This window comes from Hibiscus syriacus, unplaced genomic scaffold (genome assembly GCF_006381635.1).
Source record: "Hibiscus syriacus cultivar Baekdansim isolate YM2019G1 unplaced genomic scaffold, ASM638163v2 tig00111402_pilon, whole genome shotgun sequence".
Classification (NCBI taxonomy): Eukaryota; Viridiplantae; Streptophyta; class Magnoliopsida; order Malvales; family Malvaceae; genus Hibiscus; species Hibiscus syriacus.
The window spans coordinates 6,851,105-6,872,432 of NW_024063082.1; the positions used below are offsets into that span (position 1 = coordinate 6,851,105).

General features: G+C 33.2%; 3 protein-coding genes across 3 annotated transcripts; 1 reads left to right on the top strand and 2 right to left on the bottom strand.

The window, feature by feature from the left end:
* Window positions 1-2,981: 2,981 nt before the first annotated feature.
* On the bottom strand, window positions 2,982-5,793 carry LOC120161845 (pre-rRNA-processing protein TSR2 homolog). Its single transcript, XM_039172053.1, has 4 exons — window positions 5,528-5,793; window positions 5,309-5,400; window positions 4,579-4,686; window positions 2,982-3,204 (listed from the first exon to the last, which is right to left on the bottom strand). Exons 1-4 carry the CDS (start codon window positions 5,706-5,708, stop codon window positions 3,010-3,012), a joined length of 576 nt encoding a protein of 191 aa, XP_039027984.1. The 5' UTR covers window positions 5,709-5,793; the 3' UTR covers window positions 2,982-3,009.
* Window positions 5,794-6,828: 1,035 nt separating this feature from the next.
* On the top strand, window positions 6,829-8,077 carry LOC120161490 (late embryogenesis abundant protein D-34-like). The gene is made up of 3 exons (XM_039171720.1): window positions 6,829-7,176; window positions 7,399-7,692; window positions 7,913-8,077. The coding sequence occupies exons 1-3, from the start codon at window positions 6,868-6,870 to the stop codon at window positions 8,075-8,077; spliced, it is 768 nt and encodes a 255-aa protein (XP_039027651.1). The 5' UTR covers window positions 6,829-6,867.
* Window positions 8,078-19,529: 11,452 nt separating this feature from the next.
* Window positions 19,530-21,263, bottom strand: LOC120161758 (protein MON2 homolog). Its single transcript, XM_039171968.1, has 5 exons — window positions 21,193-21,263; window positions 20,691-20,828; window positions 20,179-20,311; window positions 19,866-20,067; window positions 19,530-19,632 (listed from the first exon to the last, which is right to left on the bottom strand). Exons 2-5 carry the CDS (start codon window positions 20,748-20,750, stop codon window positions 19,566-19,568), a joined length of 462 nt encoding a protein of 153 aa, XP_039027899.1. The 5' UTR covers window positions 20,751-20,828; window positions 21,193-21,263; the 3' UTR covers window positions 19,530-19,565.
* Between the last annotated feature and the right edge of the window lie 65 nt (window positions 21,264-21,328).

Consider the following 21,328-nt stretch of genomic DNA (forward strand, 5'->3'; position numbering starts at 1 on the left):
TATTGGAAGAGTTCAATAACTGACAAAATCATAAAAAACTGAGCTTAATTATGAAAAACGGATCGAATCGGATGATAAATCAGTGAAAAACAGTTTACCGAGTTCGAATTTGGCGAAACGGACTTCGGATTCGGGACGTCGAAAGCATAAAATATGACTTTTCCAAAATTTGGAATTTTCGGTCAAAATCAAAGTCAAAGGGTTTGACTGGTAATTTCGAGGCCTCCGGTATGAATTTCGACAAAAGAACTGTGGAATCGGATTTGGAACGTCGAAAAATGTCAGGATAGATATACTCGGTCAAAGTCAGAGGTCGTTTATGCCCGGTCAAAGCCGGTCAAAGTTTTGGTCAACAGTGGTCTACGCCGGTCAACGGTCAAAGGGTCAGGTCGGGTCGGGTCGGGTCGGGTTGTAACCGGTCAAACCGGTCAGATTGGTAAAAAAATCGGTCAAACCGATCATTTAGACCATCCCCATGCGCAGTGGCGGCACGTGGGACCCACTTCGGTGTCATATAAATCACGTAAAAATTTCTAAAAATTATTTTTAGCGATTTCGATATACTTACAAAGCTCGGTTCAAATTTTTGAACAGCGGAGAGCTCGATTTCAACAAATCGAAAACTTTGATCGCTTCACCTTCTCACGCGCCGCCGTCGACGGAGATCAATGATGACACCGGTAGACTCGGAACGATGCAAGGAATACGATGGTGCGGGAGGTGTCGTAAACGGATTATCAGATCGTCGTGAATAGACGAAAAACCAATTAAAATTGAGTTATTACCGACGATACTTCCGACTGAAATTAACGACGAACGGAGACGATTCACGACGAAAGGTTTTAGGGGTTTTTTTCCTCGGTTGACAATGAACACGATGGTTGTTTCGGCTCATTGATCGGAGGTCGGATGGCGAGTAGATCGGAGTTGAAAGAAGGGTTGCTGGAGAGGAAAAACTGGGAAAATATTCTGCTGAACGAGACTTATAATTCTCTCCAAAATAAAAATGGTTAAATCGTGGGTTTAGTCAATGAATTTTCTGTACTTCTTAAAACGGTCTGTCAACTTTAAAATTTACAATTTAATCCCCACTTTCTTCCAAAAATACAAATTAAATTCACCACTTTATAATTTCTTAAATTTAGCCCCTAAATTGGAGTGTTACATGTTAAATCTTGATTAAATAAGTTTTTTTAATGGATGAATTGGGCCATATATCGTATTATGCGTATGAAATTCTCCAACTTAGGTTATAATATGTTTTCGTATAATTTTCTATTGATTTACAGCATGAAAAGTTACCTTAAAAGTATCAAATTTATACATTATGGTATGAAGTTATCGAACCATAACAAGTGCGACAATACTCTCTAATTATATTTGATTTTTGAGAAATCAAATATAAAATTTATCGATATATTAAAGGTATTATTGTTATGTTTTTATTGAAAATTTTCAAACATTGGATGCAAAATTTATAGTTATACTTCAATGTAATATTGATACCATTACATATGTATCAATCCTTATTTCTCCAGAAATTTGATTTTTTATCTTCTAAAATGTTTATAAGTTTCTAATAATCCTAGATTTAATTCAGATGTGTTTTTACAGTTGTTTAATTTTTATTAGATTTGATAGTGTTATGTTATCCGAACGTGGTATTTTTCATTCCACTAAACGTTTAAGTTGGATAAAATATATTACAATTTATAGTTAACAATCTCTATAGCAAATGATTAAAAACTTTCGGATTATATATCTCATCTCTCTTAAGTTGTAGATCCAATGGTCATTAGTAGCAACATTCCCTTTCTCTCTCCTCCTAGGTAAGAATTGTTTTGGTTGTTGTTATACGCACGCATCGATTATAACAATGTTACACCCCTCGTACAAGCAAATTTGACTGAGAAATTTGATTAAAAAAAATCACAAAACTTGAAAGAGGATGAGTACGTTGAACAGCAAAAAAAAACACCATTAGATTCGAAATGGTCACATTTAGCACTAAAAGGGGATTTTTAAAAGGTTATATTTTTGTTTTTTGTTTTTTTTTTCATGAAAGAGGGACCCTCATCTGGTGTGTCACATTTGGGAAATGGCGAAGAGTTTCATTGATTAACTCAAACCATTTCAATTTGTTTCATCGAATCTCGTTTCCGTCATTATACTAACCGTGACCATTTTATTAAAAAAAACTATTCCCAATGCTAAAAAGCATGAGATATTAATTGTGTTGTAACAGTTAATATAAGGTAAAAAAATTGTAATAAAAAAATTTAATTTTAAACTTTAAATAAAATATAATTTTAATAATAAATTTTAGATAAAATATTAATTTGACTCTTGATTTAAATCAAAATATTTTACTGTCAATCGTCATTTACCACCATCACTGTTGGTCACTACAGGGCTCAAATTCTAAGGCTAAAACTTTTAATTTATTTTTTTACCACAACATTAATTACTTTCTATCGACAGTATGTATAACATAAATATATAAGTCTAAATTATACTATTAGTTTAAAGATTAAAAATCAATAAAATAAAATTATAATTTATAAAAAAATTAAATATATATAATCAATATTACAAACCCAACAAAAAATTGTAGTATAATATATTATAAATTTTTAATATTAATTAGCTTTTCCCATTATTTTTTAGCTTTTCTTTATTCTTTAATTTTTAAAAGAATTTTTATTAACTTTAGAATATTTGTTGAAGTAAATTATTTTTAATAAAATTTATTAATGTAAAAAATATTAATTTTCGGATTCTAATTATAATAATGCAAAATTTGAAATTGTAGCTTGTACTCATCTTCGGAAGGATTAATTCATTGTTCCTCAAACTTGGAATGTGAGTAACAGAAAATATTACAGGACTCGGAAAAAGCGAGTGACAAATACAAATATATTCAATTTCCAAAATTGTTTTGAAAGATCTATTGAAGACCCATATAAGAATATGAGTAGAGAAATACGAAGATGCTAAATAATGTTAAATTTAATTCCTCCCACCCTTGTTTCTTCTAGATGAGACTACTACCCAACCATCTTCTGCTTCAGCTGCCTGGCTTGGTTTTGGCTCATCTACTGGCATACTGGTCAGATCCGAATTCGGTACATCTGTCATCATAGTTGTTGCATTGTCCGCATCCATGCAATCATCTTCATCGTCGTCCTCGTCATCCTCGGTAAACTAGGATAAAATATGGATACATAAGTAAAACGAGTTAACACAAAGCATACCATTTCAGCCATCGGATTCTTCATCCACAACAATCGCTAGGTAATATTTAATTTGTTAGCAAGGAATCCACCATGCAAATGGGGTTACTATTTTATGAGATGACATTGTATTTAAAGTCAAAGAACGGTCATTTACCGTAAAGGGATTCAGCAGTATAAAGTATAAACCTTTCCAGTTCAGATTATATAACCCACTGAAGAAGTTAATTCACCAAAAAGGGGATCAGCCGTATATAGCATAAACCTTACGATTTCATATTATACAGTCCATCGAAGAACAGTAATTCACCCACAAGGGGTTCAGTAGTACAGAATGTAGAACTTCCCATTTCTGATAATACAATACACCCTAATGAAGAAAAGCCAAGGCATTTCTAAATCAAGATATGGCATGAAAAAATGCGTGTAGCCTATCCCCCACTCGACCAACTGAAGCTATGGTTTGATTCCTATCATGTGTACCCACCAAGACAACTCCATCACAATTTACGGCTTCCATTGTTTTTTCAGTTGAGGATTACACTTCCAATGTACTCAGTAGGAACCAAAGTTCTGGTTCTAACTATAGGGATCCACAACCGAATAGACTAGCCTATGTTCAGCTCACGAGCCTTTCCCTCAGGAAAGCAAATCCCTAATCAGAGTCTGTTTCAATTCACATCTGCAACACCTTTAAGGAACAGTACGCCTTCTTTCTGTGTGTTTGTACCTTTTCAAAAGAAAATTATCTACAGAAAGGGATTGAAAGGTGAAAAGTTGAAGTAATCCCAAACTATAGGCTACTCTCTCTCTCTCTCTCTCTCTCTCTCTTTCATTTAGTAATTATAGCATGAACTATAGAACTCATTTTTCTCTTTTTATATTTTTGTTTATTAATTTTCTATCAAGCTTCAAATATAGATAAAATCCTAGCAGAGAGAAAAAATAATATAAATATATGTCAAAGACTGCCACCTCCTCATTCAAAGGCTCACACAATAATTGGTATCTCACACCCTTGAGAGTTCCCAAACAATCCAAGAATTCTCTTCATATGACTAATAGGATGGGACTTTCCTAATATGCAACATAGTCATACGAATCATCGAAAACAAAAACACAAGAAAGCAATGATAAACAAAATCAAAATTCCCTGTACAGTAGAATATAGTATATTATCTTCAACATTTCAACACTCAACACAGCTATATTAATCACTGAAAACAAAATTCAGGAAAACAAGCAAGGATAAATATAAGTAAAATCCAATAAAGAAAGTACTCTGTAGTATATTGTCTTCTACAAAACACGTGTGCAAAAAGGGGTTTGAATAACTAGAAATTACCGGTTTGACATGAGCAACTGGTAGAGGATTCGTAGTCCTCAGTTTTTCAATAGATTGATAGTTACCTTCTAAACATTCTTCATGCATAATCATTAACTTCTCTGCCACCTGTAACAAGTTGAAGAAATATAATATTTATTGTTAAGCAATAAAAAGCATAAACCCAAACCTTCTAAAATAATTATAAAAGTAACTGCTGTGTTATATGAACTCAAGATCCAGTGTTGAACACAAATATTTATCATGTATTACGTGTCCAAGGTGCATCAAATATGGTTATTTAGGGTAAATAACAATTAAAAATTGAACAATGGACAAAAGTAAGTACATATTTAAGTTACTTGGACTCTGAGTTTAGGAGTACATCCACATGAGTCTACCAAGGATATGCTTAAAGCAACATATGTACAGATATAGATGAATACTATAAAGAATAGTAGAATACTTCAAAATGTTGTAATCCAAAACTTGCACTTGTTATAAATTAGCTAGTAAATTTAACTCCAAAAGAATAAAAAGAGAATTCATACTTACACCTAATCAAAATATTACAGAAGTTCATAATGAGCTATAGCAACAGCGACATGTGAAGAACGAATTACAAAATTCGATTAAAATAATGACAAGAGGCACAATTTTGAAGGTTATAACAATTAAACAAAAATATATATTCAAATAACGTGAAAAATCCTGAAATGGAACCAAGAACAAACTCAAGAATTAAAAATACCTCCTCAATGCTACCATCTTCAACTAACGTATTAAGACTAAGCAAACCTTCCTCTAAAACATTCTCCAAATCGTCTATATAAAGCGGCTCGGCTGAGATTAAAAACAATATATATATATATATAAATGGACCCGAAATATAATCAAATTTAATTATTGAAATTCAGAAAAACAGAAAAAGAAAATTGAGCAATCTTAAGATATATAAAACAAAATGGACCGTTGGATTCAGTGAAGAAGGATAACACGTCGGAGCAGATCATGTTGGCTTTGATGCGAGAGTCTCGGCCGCCCCACTCGTTTTCGACGGCGGCGGTTAGAGCCGACCACCGAGAGAGGATTAAGCTTATTCCTTCTTGGAATATGGGAGTTGATTCCGCTGTTAGCCTTCTCGTTTCCATTGGTTTTTGTCTTCCTTTCTCCGTCTCTGTTTGCCTTCGGGGTTTCGTGGTCGTGGCCTTGTATGTTAGAACTAAAACCCTACGATTTGAAGTTAATGGGCTAAGATTGGGTTTTAAAGGATCCTATTGTATTTAAGACTTCAGTCTACCGCCAACTCAAATCAAAAGCCCGTTTATCTCTGGTTAACTTGAAAGGCATTTGAGTTGGTGTTATAATTAACTAAACACTATATAATTGAAAAAAAAGAATAAAAATTTTGTTTTTACAAATAATAATTAATAATAAAATAATTTTTTTATATTTTTAATAAATAAAATAATAATAACTCCTTTAAAATCAAATACGTGATCAATTAATTTATATAAAATTATTGGTTTAAGGGGTTTATCCTTATAGTTGTCCTAAATCAATAATTGTATCCTTTCTTTTTAATTATATTAATTTAGTCCTAAACTTTTCAATTATATTGTTTTTCTCATTTGACTTATAAAAATAATCGTTGATCACATTCACGGGTCTAGAAATATTTTTTAGGATGAATACACATGCATTAATAGCATAAAAATTCCATATAGGGCAGACACAAATAAAATTTCAAGATGGGTATAATCAATAAAAAAATAATTAATCGAAGAAAATTCAGTTTTTAAACTTGAAATAAAGGTGAACCGTCACTAGTTGACTGTTATATTAATAGTTAATTGTGCTCATATGATGATCTACTATACTACCACAATGGCTCGTATAGTATTATATTTTTATCTTTTCATACATAATACAATATTAAAACAAAATATATAAAATATCTATTTAAAGATAAAATAAATATTTAATAAGATTTATAAGTAAACTATTTACGCTCAATTAATAATCATTGTTCAATAAATTTAAAAATATATATATTTATTAGAACGTAGACAAAGTCCATTTAACCCTAGACAAAGTCATCATCCTTATGCATGTGTAAATAATGAAATCGAACCCGATAACCGTTTTCATCTGTTTCCTAGCCATGTTTCACTTCACCCGAAACAAACGTGTCCAAACCTTGCATGCCCCATGCACGTATAAAACAAAATTTAACGAACTTCTCCCCATCTCTTTCCTCGATTGAATTTCTCAAATTCTTGCAAGTAACGAAACCCATAAAAAGAAAAAATGAGTCAGCAACAACATATGAAGCCTGAAGAAGAAGCGATCAGATACGGAGATGTATTCGACATACAAGGCGAGCTTGCGGAGAAGCTGGTGGCGCCTAAAGACGCCGCCATGATGCAGATAGCGGAGAATGCCTTGCTCGGCGAAACCAATAAGGATTGCGCCGCCGCCGCTATGGAATCTGCGGCGATGATGAACGAGAGGGCTGGATTCGTCGGTCCCGACGATGTCAATGTCCACAGTGCTGTTACTGTCGAAGAGACTCATCTCGATGGGAAACGTATAATCACAGAGTCTATTGATGATAAGGTAATTAAGAACATATATACGAGGCATCCACAGTCTAAAATTCATTTAAATCTTCCAAATTTTTATTTATTTTTTTTGCATGATTTATATTTATCTATTGACATGGTAGAGATCTTTGAAGAAATAATAGGATTGATTAAAAAAATTAAAATATAAATCATCCCCTTGTTTGATAAGTGATAACCAGTTGAATATATATGTATATATTCATGTGATGAGCAGGTTATCGGGAAATATAGCCAGGAAGTTCCATTGTCATACTCGGCTTCTGGACCGAGTGGTGGTTCCAGAAGTCTAATCACGATCGGAGAAGCACTCGAAGCAGCCGCTCTTACAGCAGGGACGAAGTCGGTAGATTGGAGTGATGCAGCTGCAATACAGGCGGCGGAAGTGAGAGCCACCGGCCGTAGCAACATAATTCCCGGAGGCGTTGCCGCTGCAGCTCAGTCAGCTGCCACTCACAATGCCAATGCAATTAGAGAAGAGGACAAGATCAAGTTGAGTGATATCCTCTCGGTGAGTACTAAAGCACCCGTAGTAGTACCAAACTAAAAAAAAATATTCAGAATATATATAAAACGAGCAGATAGATCGAGATGGCTGATGAGGTCTACTGTTCCTCTAAAAAATTTAAATTTTTATATAATTTAAATATTTATTATTGATAATTTACTTTTTCCTTTAGAATTTTATAAGTAGACCATATTATTAAAATTTTGTGTCGGTCGAATTGTAGAATGCAATGGAGAAGTTGCCATCAGATAACACAGTAACAAAAGATATCGCAGAAGAGGTGAGTGTTGCAGAGATGAGGTGTGATCAGACGTTCACGGCACGTCCGGTGGGTGTGGCGGCTTCTCTGGCGACGGCTGCTAGGCTGAACAACAAGACCACCAATTGAACCATATTTTTCTACCTATCTTACGGCAAATACTATGTAATTTCATAGTATAAAACTTTTGCTCTCTACGCGTCACTTTATCTTGTAATCTCTTTTACCTGATTATATGAATAAGGCGAAAGTGGATATATTTATCCGATTCTTCTTCTATCTTTTAATCTATAAATTATAAACTCATTTTTGCAATGGTTTTAGTGAATCTGTCAAACAATAGCAGTTCATTGTGACTGGTAATCTCTTTTTGCCATGCTCCTTGTCTTTGAAACTCTAATTAATGATGGGAGTTACCTTTTATCTTTACCAAGCGAGTAAATCCACTAAGTTAATTGTATCTTTGATCAGGTTAATGATTAATCGGATATAAATAAATAAAATATTAAAAATTTATCTGTTAAACAGCAATAAATGTTATAATTATTTTCCAAAAAGTGATAGGTTAGATTTTACCATTTTATGACATCACAATGTTGGTGAAAGAAAATATTTTATAAAATTCATTTAACAGTGATTGTAGGTGAAGTTGTAAAGAAATTACATATAAATTTTATTTAGGTTTAACGAGTATTTTTATCCATGTATTCTAATAAAATTATTAATGTCGTCATTTGATCGATAAAAGTTATTGTTGATTATTAAAATAGTGATGTGACAATTAATTATATTAATTTGAGAATCCACGATATGAACATACTAGACATCATAGATGGACTTAATTAATATTTTAAAATGTTAGAAGATATTATTGATTATTTTAAAAAGTTCAAATATCTACTTACAAATTAAAAAAATTTGAAATTATTATAAAAAACAAAATATTATTAAAAGCTATAATGGGAAGTGCTTGGTATTATAAAAGAAATAAAAAAATATTACAAAAATTCAAGTGCTATCATCGAATGACCTTTTTATCATTTCTCGATACTTTAAATTTATTATCTTTTCTAAAACATATTTTCAATAGATTCAATCTTATATTACAGCAATAATAACCTATGAAATTCCCTCAAACAATTTCAAACTAATAAACTTTTGTCTACATTTAATTGATGACAATTAATATTATTTTGGACCTTAAATTTAACTTTTTAAAATCAAATGATATAACAAGATGACATCAGTTTGAATTTTTAAATAACTCTTTAGTGGATTATGATTTTTTTTATCGTTTTATGTGAATATATTAATAAAAATTGAATTTTACTATTAAGAAACTTAAACTAGTGTCATCTTATCACTCACACATAAGAAATTAAAATTTGAGAAGCAATAGAACTCATTAGTATCACTTTGGTACAAATTACGTCTCATCGTATTTAAATTATAAGAATGAACCTCAAATGTTGACAATATTATAATCAATGTTAATTTTAATAAATATATATTTTAAAAATAATAATAAACTTAGACTGACGAAAATATCGAGTTCTTAACTTAATCTAGTGATTAGGATCAGACTTCCTTCCTAGGGTACAAGGTTTGAATCCTCACTTGTAAAGTTTTTTATTTTTTTTTATTTTTCACCATTAATATGATAATACATATCCTCCTCTTATTAGATAAAATAATTTAATAAAAAAACAAATAATATTAATTTAATAAATAAAGAATTAAAATATTTTTTATTGATATAATATATCATCACTTGATGCACATGATATATTTCACATCATCATTATTTAGTACACGTGAAATATATCACATTAATAATAAATAATTAACGATTTTTATTTAAAGAATAATATTTTGATAAAATAAAACATTAAAAACTAAAATACTTAAGTAATCGAATCCATTGAATGGTCTTAGTGGTTAAAGAGATTGTCACTCTCTCTTGATGTTATGGATTCGACCAAATGTTTTAGCAAGATGTGTATGCATTATCAATTGCTAAAAAAGATTACAAACAGGTAATACATTTTAATGACCCGACTACTAAAGAAAAGTGATTAAGAATTCTGCATGTAACAACAAGGTTTGAATCCTCACTTGTAATTTTTTTCACCATTAATATGATAATACATATCCTCCTCTTATTAGATAAAATAATTTAATAAAAAAACAAATAATATTAATTTAATAAATAAAGAATTAAAATATTTTTATTGATATAATATATCATCACTTGATGCACATGATATATTTCACATCATCATTATTTAGTACATGTGAAATATATCACATTAATAATAAATAATTAACGATTTTTATTTAAATAAGAATATTTTGATAAAATAAAACATTAAAAACTAAAATACATAAGAAATCGAATCCATTGAATGGTCTTAGTGGTTAAAGAGATTGTCACTCTCTCTTGATGTTCTGGATTCGACCAAATGTTTTAGCAAGATGTGTATGCATTATCAATTGCTAAAAAAGATTACAAACAGGTAATACATTTTAATGACCCGACTATTAAAGAAAAGTGATTAAGAATTCTGCATGTAACAACAAGTACTCATTAGACAAGTTGAAGAATATGTCACGGAAGTAAGTGTTTGATTTCAAGGATATGCAAATGAAGGTGAAGAAGACAAGTTGACTTTCCTTTTCCTTTTCCAAGTTTTGTCAATGATAAACACTTTTCTTTTCTATACAAAAATTTAACTACCAAAAATTCTACATGTAGCTGTTGTGGAAGACGACTATCGGATAGAGCAAAATCGCAACTGATAATTTGAGAAAATAAAAATGAAGATAAAAGAGACACAAAATTTACATGGAAAACCCCTAAATAATATAGGGTAAAAACCACGGACAATGGTAGAAGAATTTCACTATGAGAAAATAGGAATTACAACTTCTCTCGATCTACCAAGTAGAAAACAATGATAATTCTCTCTTGATAAAAAGGAGAAAACAACTCTCAAGAAACTCTCTAAATTCTCTCTAGTATTGGAAGAAAGCTAGAATGCTTTGGGATGGTTTTGAAGCTAAATGAGCTAGGGTATTTATAGTTGAAGCTTAAGGACTAATCTTGTAAATACCCTAAAGTACAATGACTAAAATGTGTAATTTTGCCATGTCACTTTTCAACCATTATTAGTGCCAACTATGAACCATTATTGTTACCAAATTACAATGCATTATGAACCATTATTATGCATTATGCAACTATTATTAGTTGCATGACAACTAATAATCTCTCACTTGAAGATTTGATTGGAACAATCATATTTTCACACCATTCTTTCTACCTTGTACCATCATGTTGCTTACGTCTCTGACAGGCCACAAGAGGATCGACACCAAGTAAATTTATCAGCATTGATCGCTTTCGTCATGAAATCTGCTATGTTGTCTTTGGTATGGATCTTATGCATATCTACCGTCCTTTCTTCCACCTTTTCACGAATGAAATGGTAATGAACTCGTATGTGCTTTGTCCTTAAATGAAATGTTGGATTCCTTGCTAGATGCAAGGCGCTTTGACTGTCACAAAACATAGATACATACTCTTGATTGTGCCCAAGCTCCTCCAATAGCATCTTCAACCAAATTGCTTCTTTATTGGCTTGTGTAGCTACTACATATTCTGCCTCTGTTGTGGATGTAGCCACAACTGACTACAATTTTGAAACCCAACTTACAGCTCCACCAGCAATTTTGAACACATATCATGTAGTAGATTTGCTTTTATCCAAATCCCCTGCATAGTCAGAATCAACATACCAAGTAAGTTTGATCCTCCGTAACATAATGCAATATTTGAGGTCCCTTTAATGTATCTCAAGATCCTCTTTATTGTATTTCAATGCTCTTTGTCTAGATTCGCCATGTACTGACTAACCACTCCCACTGCTTGTGCAATGTCTGGTCTTGTGCATATCATAGCGAACATTAAACTTCCCACTGCCGATGCATATGGCACTCGAGACATATTCATCATCTCTTATTCACTGCTAGGACTCATACTGAAGGATAATTTGAAGTTAATAGGAAGAGGGTAAAAATTAGCTTACAATCTTGCATGTTGAATCCTGACAAGATCTTCTTCAAGTAATTCTTTTGCGAAAGCCAAATCTTCCTATTACTTCTGTGTCGGTGAATTTGCATCCCTAGAATCTTGTTTGTTGATCCCAAGTCCTTTATTTCAAATTCCCTAGCCAGTTGTGCCTTCAATTCTTCAATATGATCTTTGTTGGGTCCTGCAACCAACATGTCATCCACATACAACATCAATATAACAAAATCGTTATCACCAGACCTCTTGAAATAAGCACAAGATTCAGCATTAAGTTTGTTGTATCCAAAACACATAATGAAGGAATCAAATCTCTTATACCAACACCTCGGCGTCTGCTTTAGACCATACAAAGATTTATTCAACCTGCAAACCAAGTTCTTCTTTTCTTTTTCTTCAAAACCTTCAGGCTGGAGCATATAAATTCCCTAGCCAGTTGTGCCTTCAATTCTTCAATATGATCTTTGTTGGGTCCTGCAACCAACATGTCATCCACATACAACATCAATATAACAAAATCGTTATCACCAGACCTCTTGAAATAAGCACAAGAGTTAGCATTAAGTTTGTTGTATCCAAGACACATAATGAAGGAATCAAATCTCTTATACCAACACCTCGGCGTCTGCTTTAGACCATACAAAGATTTATTCAACCTGCAAACCAAGTTCTTCTTTTCTTTTTCTTCAAAACCTTCAGGCTGGAGCATATAAATTTCTTCTTCAAGATTTCCACGAAGAAAATATGTTTTAACATCTAGCTGCTCTAGATATAAGTCCAATATAGCACACATTGCCAAAACTACTCGAACTGTTGTTAGTCGAACCACAGGAGAAAAGATTTCATTAAAATCAATATATTCTTTTTGAGCATATCTTTTGACCATCAGTCTTGCACGATACCTCTCAACTTGATCGTCTCCATTTTCGCTTGATTTTGAAGACCTATTTGTTACCATTTGGCTTCCTTCCTTGTGGTAGTGGCACAAGGTCCCATGTATTATTTTTATGAAGGGCTTCAATTTCTTCTTGCATCGCCATCATCCATAGTGAAACATCTGAGTTGTTTATTGTCTCCTGGTATGTTGATGGCTCACCGTCATCTGTTAAAAGGCAGTATGCAATATTTCCTTCTATAACATAATCTGAGTGTCAATTGGGACGTCTTCTCACACGATCTGATTGACGAGTTGTTGGAGCTTCAGAACTCTCTGGTTCTTGTTCATCATGTGCTGGTTCTGCTTCAGAAGAATCTCCTTGTTCAACATCTTTTTCCACATGTATCTGTGTAGTCTTTGACTTTTCAACGCTATTATCTTCTTCTTTTCTTTGTAGTTTATCTTCTACAAAGATAACATCTCTGTTGATGATCACTTTACGGGCAGTGGGATCCCACAAGTGATACCCCTTTACACCATCAGTATATCCCAAGAATTTGCATTTCCTAGATTTTGGATCCAGCTTTGAAATTTCTTTGGAGTTGTACATCACGTACACAATACTTCCAAATATATGGAGGTTTGAATAATCAGCTGATTTACCAGTCCACATCTCCATTGGTGTCTTCAGCTCTATTGCAGTTGATGGAGCTCGATTCACCAAATAACAGGCGGTATTGACTGCTTTTGCCCAGAATGATTTTTCTAGGCCTGCATCCCTCAACATTGCTCTTGTTCTTTCTAACAAGGTTCTGTTCATCCGCTTTGCCACTATATTTTGTTGAGGAGTGTTCACCACTGTGAACTGTCTTTTGATGTCTTCTTTCCTATAAAAGTCATCAAATTCTTCACTTGTGTATTCTCCTCCATTATCTGTTCTGAAACACTTGATCTTATTTCCAGAATCAAGTTCTACCCACGCTTTGAAGATTTTGAAAGTGGAAAACACATCTGACTTCTTCTTAATAGGGTACACCCAACATCTCCTGGAGTAGTCATCAATAAATGAGACAAAATATTTTGCTCCGCCTAGGGATGTAACTGGTGCTTGCCATACGTTAGAATGAAACAATTCTAAAACACTTTTGCCTCTATAATTTGACGTGTTTAATTTCAACCGGAATTGCTTACTTGTTATGCAATGCTCTCACAAAGGAAGTGCTACATTTGTTAAGCCTGGAAGTAGCTTTTGTTCCACAAGGACTTTCATTCCTTGTTCTGACATGTGTCCAAGTTTTTGATGCCATAGCATTGCAGAATCTGAACTACATGAGATAACAGAGGCTTCTGCTTCTAGAAAAGTCTCTCCCTTCAGCATGTATAAGTTTGCAGCTATCTTTTCGCCTTTCAGCACCACAAGCATTCCACGGAACACCTTCATGATTCCTTTCTGTGTTTCAATCTTGCTTGCATTATTATCTAACAATCCGTAGGATAATAAATTTTTCTTTAGGCCTTTCACGTGCCGTACATCTCAAACAATTTTGATTGTTCCATCATACATCTTCAATTTGATGGTTCCTACGCCAACGATCTCTAAGGCATGGTCATTGCAACTATACACAGATCCTCCTGAGACAGGTTCATAATGATGGAACCATTCTCTTCTTGAGGTCATGTGATATGTTGCTCCCGAATCAATGAGCCATATATCTGCATATCTCTTTCTACCTTCCACGGTAGTTGACGTTTCACAACATAGAGCATCTCCATCATCTGAAGTGTTTACAGTATTGCCTTGTGGATTGGAGTTTTTATTTAGACTCCAACAATCCTTCTTCAAGCAACCTTTCTTTCCACAATTATAGCACTTTAAATTCTTCTTGCTCCTCGACTTCGATCTACCATGTTTGTGACTGCTGCTTTGGCCACGTTCTGTTGATCTCCCTCTCATCGTTGTCAACATTTCTGCTTGTTGCAGATTTACGTGTCTGTCTTCCTTGTTCTTGCGCCGATTTTTTTTATAGAACAGCAGCTGCAACGTCATCGAAGACTAGACTAGTGATATTATTGTTTGTCAAGTTGATGATGAGTTGATCATACGAATCAGGTAGACTTTGAAGTAGAAGTTCAACACGTTCTTGTTCTCATATTGTACATCTTAAGGATGTAAGCTGAGAAAATAACGTGTTCAGTGTGTTTAAGTGCTCCGTCACTGAAGTAGATTCTGACATACGAAGAGTGTATAATTTTCTCTTAAGGAAAATTTTATTATGCAACGATGTGGCCTCCTATAGTTTGGTGAGATGATCACATATCTCCTTAGTTGTCTTCTTCTCCTCGATGCTTGAAAATACTTCATCTGCTAATGCTAGATGAAAGTTTGACATATCATTTCCGTCCATTTCGATCCATTTGTTGTCATCTGTGAAATCTACCGGCCTTTCACTTATAACTGCTAGACAGCCGTCTTTCCTCAGGATGACCTTCATCTTCAATTTCCACAATGAGAATTTTCTCCCATTAAATTTTTCAATATCAAATTTCGTTGTCATAGCTTCTGTTACGGATAACTCCCATTATTTCACTATCGTGAATAGTTCTCTGGAACCTTCAAAGAATGGGTAATAATGTAACATCCCCAAAAGCCGGATCAGTGACTAAAATGTAAATTTTGGAAACTGTGTGCTCAATTTTGAAATAAGTTAAAAGTATTGGGATTTAAGTAAAGAATTTTGATGATGGATTGAATAGCATAGATGGATAATTAAAGGGGCAATTTAGTCTTTTCAGCTTAAAGGATATTTTGTATTTCCTTTAAATACAGGTGAGATACGTGGGTTTTGGGAGAGTTCTGGAAGCCTTCTTCTTGCTCTCTTCTTCTTCTTCTCGTAGCTCCAGCTTAAAGGTAAGTTTGATTTTTAACTGTTAATTTCTGGAATTTATAAGTTGGTTTTGAATCTTTGGGGGTTATATAAGCTTAAGGAAAGCTTGTATAAACTTAAAACATCAAGAAGGGAGAATTAGAAAGGAATTTCTATTAAAAGATTAGAAATGAAATTTTGATATAGAAAGGTTTTTGAAATTCTAAGGATGAATTTGACTTGTCATCAATCTAATTAAGAAGTATAAAGTGTTAGAATTGGATTTAGAACACATTGAAAATTTGGTATGATTTTTTGAATCTCGTATGGAATATAGGATTTTGAGGTTTAAGATGAAATAAATGAATATAGATTGGTTTAAGTATGTGTACTAGAGTTAAGAATGAAAAGGGGATGATATATGAAGTGTTTGAGGGGAAATGAAGTAATTTTCGGGTTGAAAATATGATTTCTGGGCAAGGGGAATCGGTACCCATTCAAGGGGAACCGATACCCCTTCAAACGACAAAATTTCCAGAATGTCATGAGGGAATCGATACCCCCTCAGTAGGGAACCGATTCCCCCTAAAGGAAAATTGGGAATATGGGTTTAATAAGTTCGTTTAAGTTGCTAGTATCAAATTACAAGGTGTAGGTATCTAATAATTGCCTTAAAATGTATAATTATGTAGATTCAGAGCTTAAACGAGTTCCGGAACCATTGACAAGTAAGATCGATCAAGGGGAAAGATAAGAGATTGGAATTGACTAGTGAGGCCAGGTGAGTGCATATTCAATAGTATACGATGTGCGATGGGAATAAGACTTGCGATGAGTCTATTTCCTAAAGTGTTACACATGAATTCATGATTAAAGGCATGAGTGGAATATGCATGTATGTATGCTTGATTATATGGATTGATCTGTTCTTTTATGTGTTGGATGATAAAGTATAAGTAATTCCATAAGAAAGATTATGAATTATATTAGATATAAACTATGTGATCATAGTAAAATATAATTATTATTATATGATAAGTGAAATAAGCTGGATAATATTGATCTATAGGATGAAGTGAGAATAGTACACTAACTAGGAGATTTGAACATAAATGATAAGATGAACATATAAGATAAGCTAGATGGGAAAGATTCATATGTTTAAATAAAACTATAACACATGGGTTGTATGATAGAAATTATGAAGTTATATGAGAAGATTATAGGAGTTATATGAAATTGAATTAAGTAAACAGATTAGATTATATATAGAGAAATAATAGAAGTGAGATATGTTTATAAGTCTGCCCTAGATGAATATGAATACGAAATATAAGAGTGCTATATGATTTATATTAGGATAATCTTGAGGATATATATATATAGATAGATATGAAATGAAATGGAATGAGTTATATGAATACACAATTATGTGATGAAATGGTGGATTGCCTGAACATGTGAATATATATATATATATATATATGTCTAAGAGAAGGCATAAGATTAAGATATAGCAATGTGACTATAAGTATATGTGCTCTAAGTGATATGACTTATAAGTATTTCTATTATAATGTTACATGATATGTTATGTATGTTAAAGGAATTATGTGATGGTATAAGAATTGATATGAAATATATATGTGAAAACAAGTATATGTTATGAGACAAAACCTATGATTATAAGCTACGTGAAAGTGTTCCTATCTGTTATATGAAGTATATGATCATATGTGAACAAGATATGATGAGTATGTGTACATGAATAAAGGTGATTGGGTGAGAAATGATAGAAATTATATGAAAACATGACATATGTGACATGTGAATTATATGGGAATGATCTACGTGTAAGTGAACTACGTGACTATGTGATCATATGAAAAGAAGCTATGTGATAAGTGATATGTGAAAGTGAATTACAAGTTTATGTGAATATTTGAAATGAAATAAATGATAACGCCCATGTTATGTGTCATGAGAGCTAGGGGTATAGTTGGCATGCCAAGAGTCGAGGGTCTACGCGGTTCTTCGGGACATATGTATATTCTTTGGAACATGTGTGAAGTCTGGAAAGACACATACTTGATCCCTAGCATATGTATATGATTCTTAAAGAATTCTATGTGGTCCTTATGGACATTATTATATGGCACTACGGTGCAATTCTACGCGGTTCTTCGGGACATATGTATATTCTTTGGAACATGTGTGAAGTCTGGAAAGACACATACTTGATCCCTAGCATATGTATATGATTCTTAAAGAATTCTATTTGGTCCTTATGGACATCATTATATGGCACTACGGTGCAATTCTACGGGGCACTTCGGTGCATTTATACGAGCTGTGGTGACAGCATAGTGCACAACCTCTATAGACTCACATATCGATAGTTCTCACATATGTACATGGGCTAATCCAGAGATATGAACAAATATAAGTTAGTGGTATGATAAATGCTATAGAAATGATATGATGTTATGTGTGTATAGTGTTTGATTGAAAAAGTATGTGATTATATGATAAACTGTTAATGATGAATTATGTGTATGTATGTATTTACTGCAATTAATCTGATATGATTTTATACGATATGAAAAATGCATGGAATTGCTATAACATGATAGAACAGAACATGCATGTATCAATATATGTTTTAAAGTGCATTATAAGTTGTTATGCCTCACTAAGTCTTCGACTTAACGTGTGATTGTTTCACACGTAGGTTTCGAGAAGAGTAAGGAGTGATGCGGAGCAAGACAGGTCAGATTTCCTTACCAAAAGATCAGATCAGAAATATTTGACAAAGTATGTATTTGGTTATGTATAAAGTGTTGGCATGTAATAAGTCATTAAGTACGAGCACTCTGATAAAGTCTTTATTTTGATTTAAATAAAGTTTTAAATTTCCCGGGATTTTTCTTAAGAGTCAAGATTTGAAAAGTCAATGTGACACTTCGGACTCGTATCCGGGTCGGATACGGGTTGGGGGTGTTACAAATAACTTCTTACTTTCTTATGTTGGAGGATCCACCTTTTGGTGGCAACCACAAAGACAATAAACAGATATTACACACTCTAATCTAGCTCGGATATCAATTGTTGCGGAAGACGCCTATCGGATAGAGCAAAATCGCAACTGATAATTTGAGAAAATAAAAATGAAGATAAAAGAGACAAAATTTACGTAGAAAACTCCTAAATAATATAGGGTAAAAACCACGGACAACGGTAGAAGAATTTCACTATGAGAAAATAGGAATTACAACTTCTCTCGATCTACCAAGGAGAAAACAATGATAATTCTCTTTTGATAAAAAGGAGAAAACAACTCTCAATAAACTCTCTAAATTCTCTCTAGTATTGGAAGAAAACTAGAATGCTTTGGGATGGTTTTGAAGCTAAATGAGCTATGGTATTTATAGTTGAAGCTTAAGGACTAATCTTGTAAATACTCTAAAGTACAATGACTAAAATGTGTAATTTTACCATATCACTTTTCAACCATTATTAGTGCCAACTATGAACCGTTATTGTTGCCAACTTATAATTCATTATGAACCATTATTATGCATTATGCAACTATTATTAATTGCATGACAACTAATAGTAACAAGTACACACAAGAATCATCCCCGAGAACAAAACTGGGCCTTGTCTTAATGTAAACTAATATAATGTCGTGACTATGATTACATTAATACAAAAAAAGCATGTGATAATATCTGCTTTTTATAAAATAAAATAAAAAAATGGTTCTCAAGAGCCTGTGTTAACCTTTTATAATGTGAGTTCCTTGGCGATGAGTTTGAGCAAAACTTGTACCAACTCTCTCACTCTAGTTTCCCTGTCATCCAAATCGATTAGGGTTTTGGCTTTAGTAAGAACCAGGAATAATAAAATCCTATGTTGCTCACTCTTTGAAATATGATCTTCCAATAACCCTTTAAATATATAAAAAATTTCGAAATAACCGATCATATTCGTGCCAGACACAGTCGTACTCGAATCCGAGGAACGTAGTTAAATTATTGAATGGAGAAGTAACTTAGAATGAGGTAAATTATCAAAATTTTGTACCTTGATACAACTAGTTCACAGAGGGTGGGAAAAAGAAGCAGCAGATGTGATCGTTTTTTTGGGTTGCCCTCGGCTAGGCCAGTTTTCAGATGCGGGCATATAGGAATAATAGACGCAGTGTCTGCATGAATCACCATGTGAGCCAGTTCATGGAGGACAAAACTTACTTCCGTGAGTCTTGCTGTCGGTAGCGGACGATCACGTGCGGGGCAACCAAATTAGGGTTCATATTTGGTAGCAGCAAGTGAACCAAAAGTAAAACAAGTTAAAATTTGATTATTTGTTTACAAATGGAATATGGAACTATGCTTACCTAGATCATTTTCGTCGACTAAAAATCTATTCAAGATGCATTCGCATCTAGTCATTAGTACCATGATTGCAATTTTGCTGACCTCAGATCTTGTAGAACTCCAATTATCCGTCTCCGGTTCATCATTGAAGATAGAAGAATGTTGACAAAATATCAAGATTTTTGAATAAAAAACAGAAATTATAGTTGCCTACAGATGATTAAAGGATGGTGAAAAGGTTATTAATTCAAAATGTAAGAGATGCTCACAGGGAAAATAGAAACATGATGAACTCTAGCTCATGACACCAGTCAAATATCAAAATATTTAACAATTTCAAATGCTGCATTCTTGTTTACTGATAAAATAATACAAAAGGTTCTCGGAATGACCATAGACATACGGACATTTTTCTCTTTTGAAAAGAAATAATAAAAATAACATTTAAATACAAATGAATGCCATTATGCAAACGAGATTGTAGTCAGCTTTTATAAAATCAGTTATAAAGTAAAAAATTACCACTTTAATAGCTCAGGGAAAATAATGCCTGTAAGCATTTCAAGGAAAACCCACTACAACGCAACGGCATAAGTTCAACAGTTTAAACAGGCAAAGAGCATGTGCGTGAGGCACAACGATCCAATGTGGAAACAGGCCGCTGGAGAATCTGTGTTATAAACAGAAGAATTAGGAAAGCGATGAAGATGAACCATGCATACTTTGTCCCTCAAACTCAAAGTATATTCATCACAGTTATCCTATTCAACCAAGTAAAACCGATCTAAGTGGTCTAAATGAAAATAAAAACACGAGACGAATAGAAACATAGAGAATTGCTTTAAGTTACTCAGATTGGGGTGAGTAACTGAGTGTCCGGTTCAGGTATGTGTCCGACACGGTTATACTCAATTTTTCTTTCTTTTTTAGTGCATCTGGAGAATCTTCAAAGGGTGATATCTCATGTCTATATATGCATCGGATACGGGTACTTCAAGAAAATAAAGAGTCAGAGCAACATAGGGATTGCTTGCCTCAATAGGAGCATCAACTGGAGACTTAAGAATCTCCTCACTCAGAATGTTTACTATGGTCATCTCTAGAGCAGGGTTTCAAATTGCGATCGCGTTTTCGGTCATTTCGGGTTTTCCGTGATTGTGGCCGTCGTGG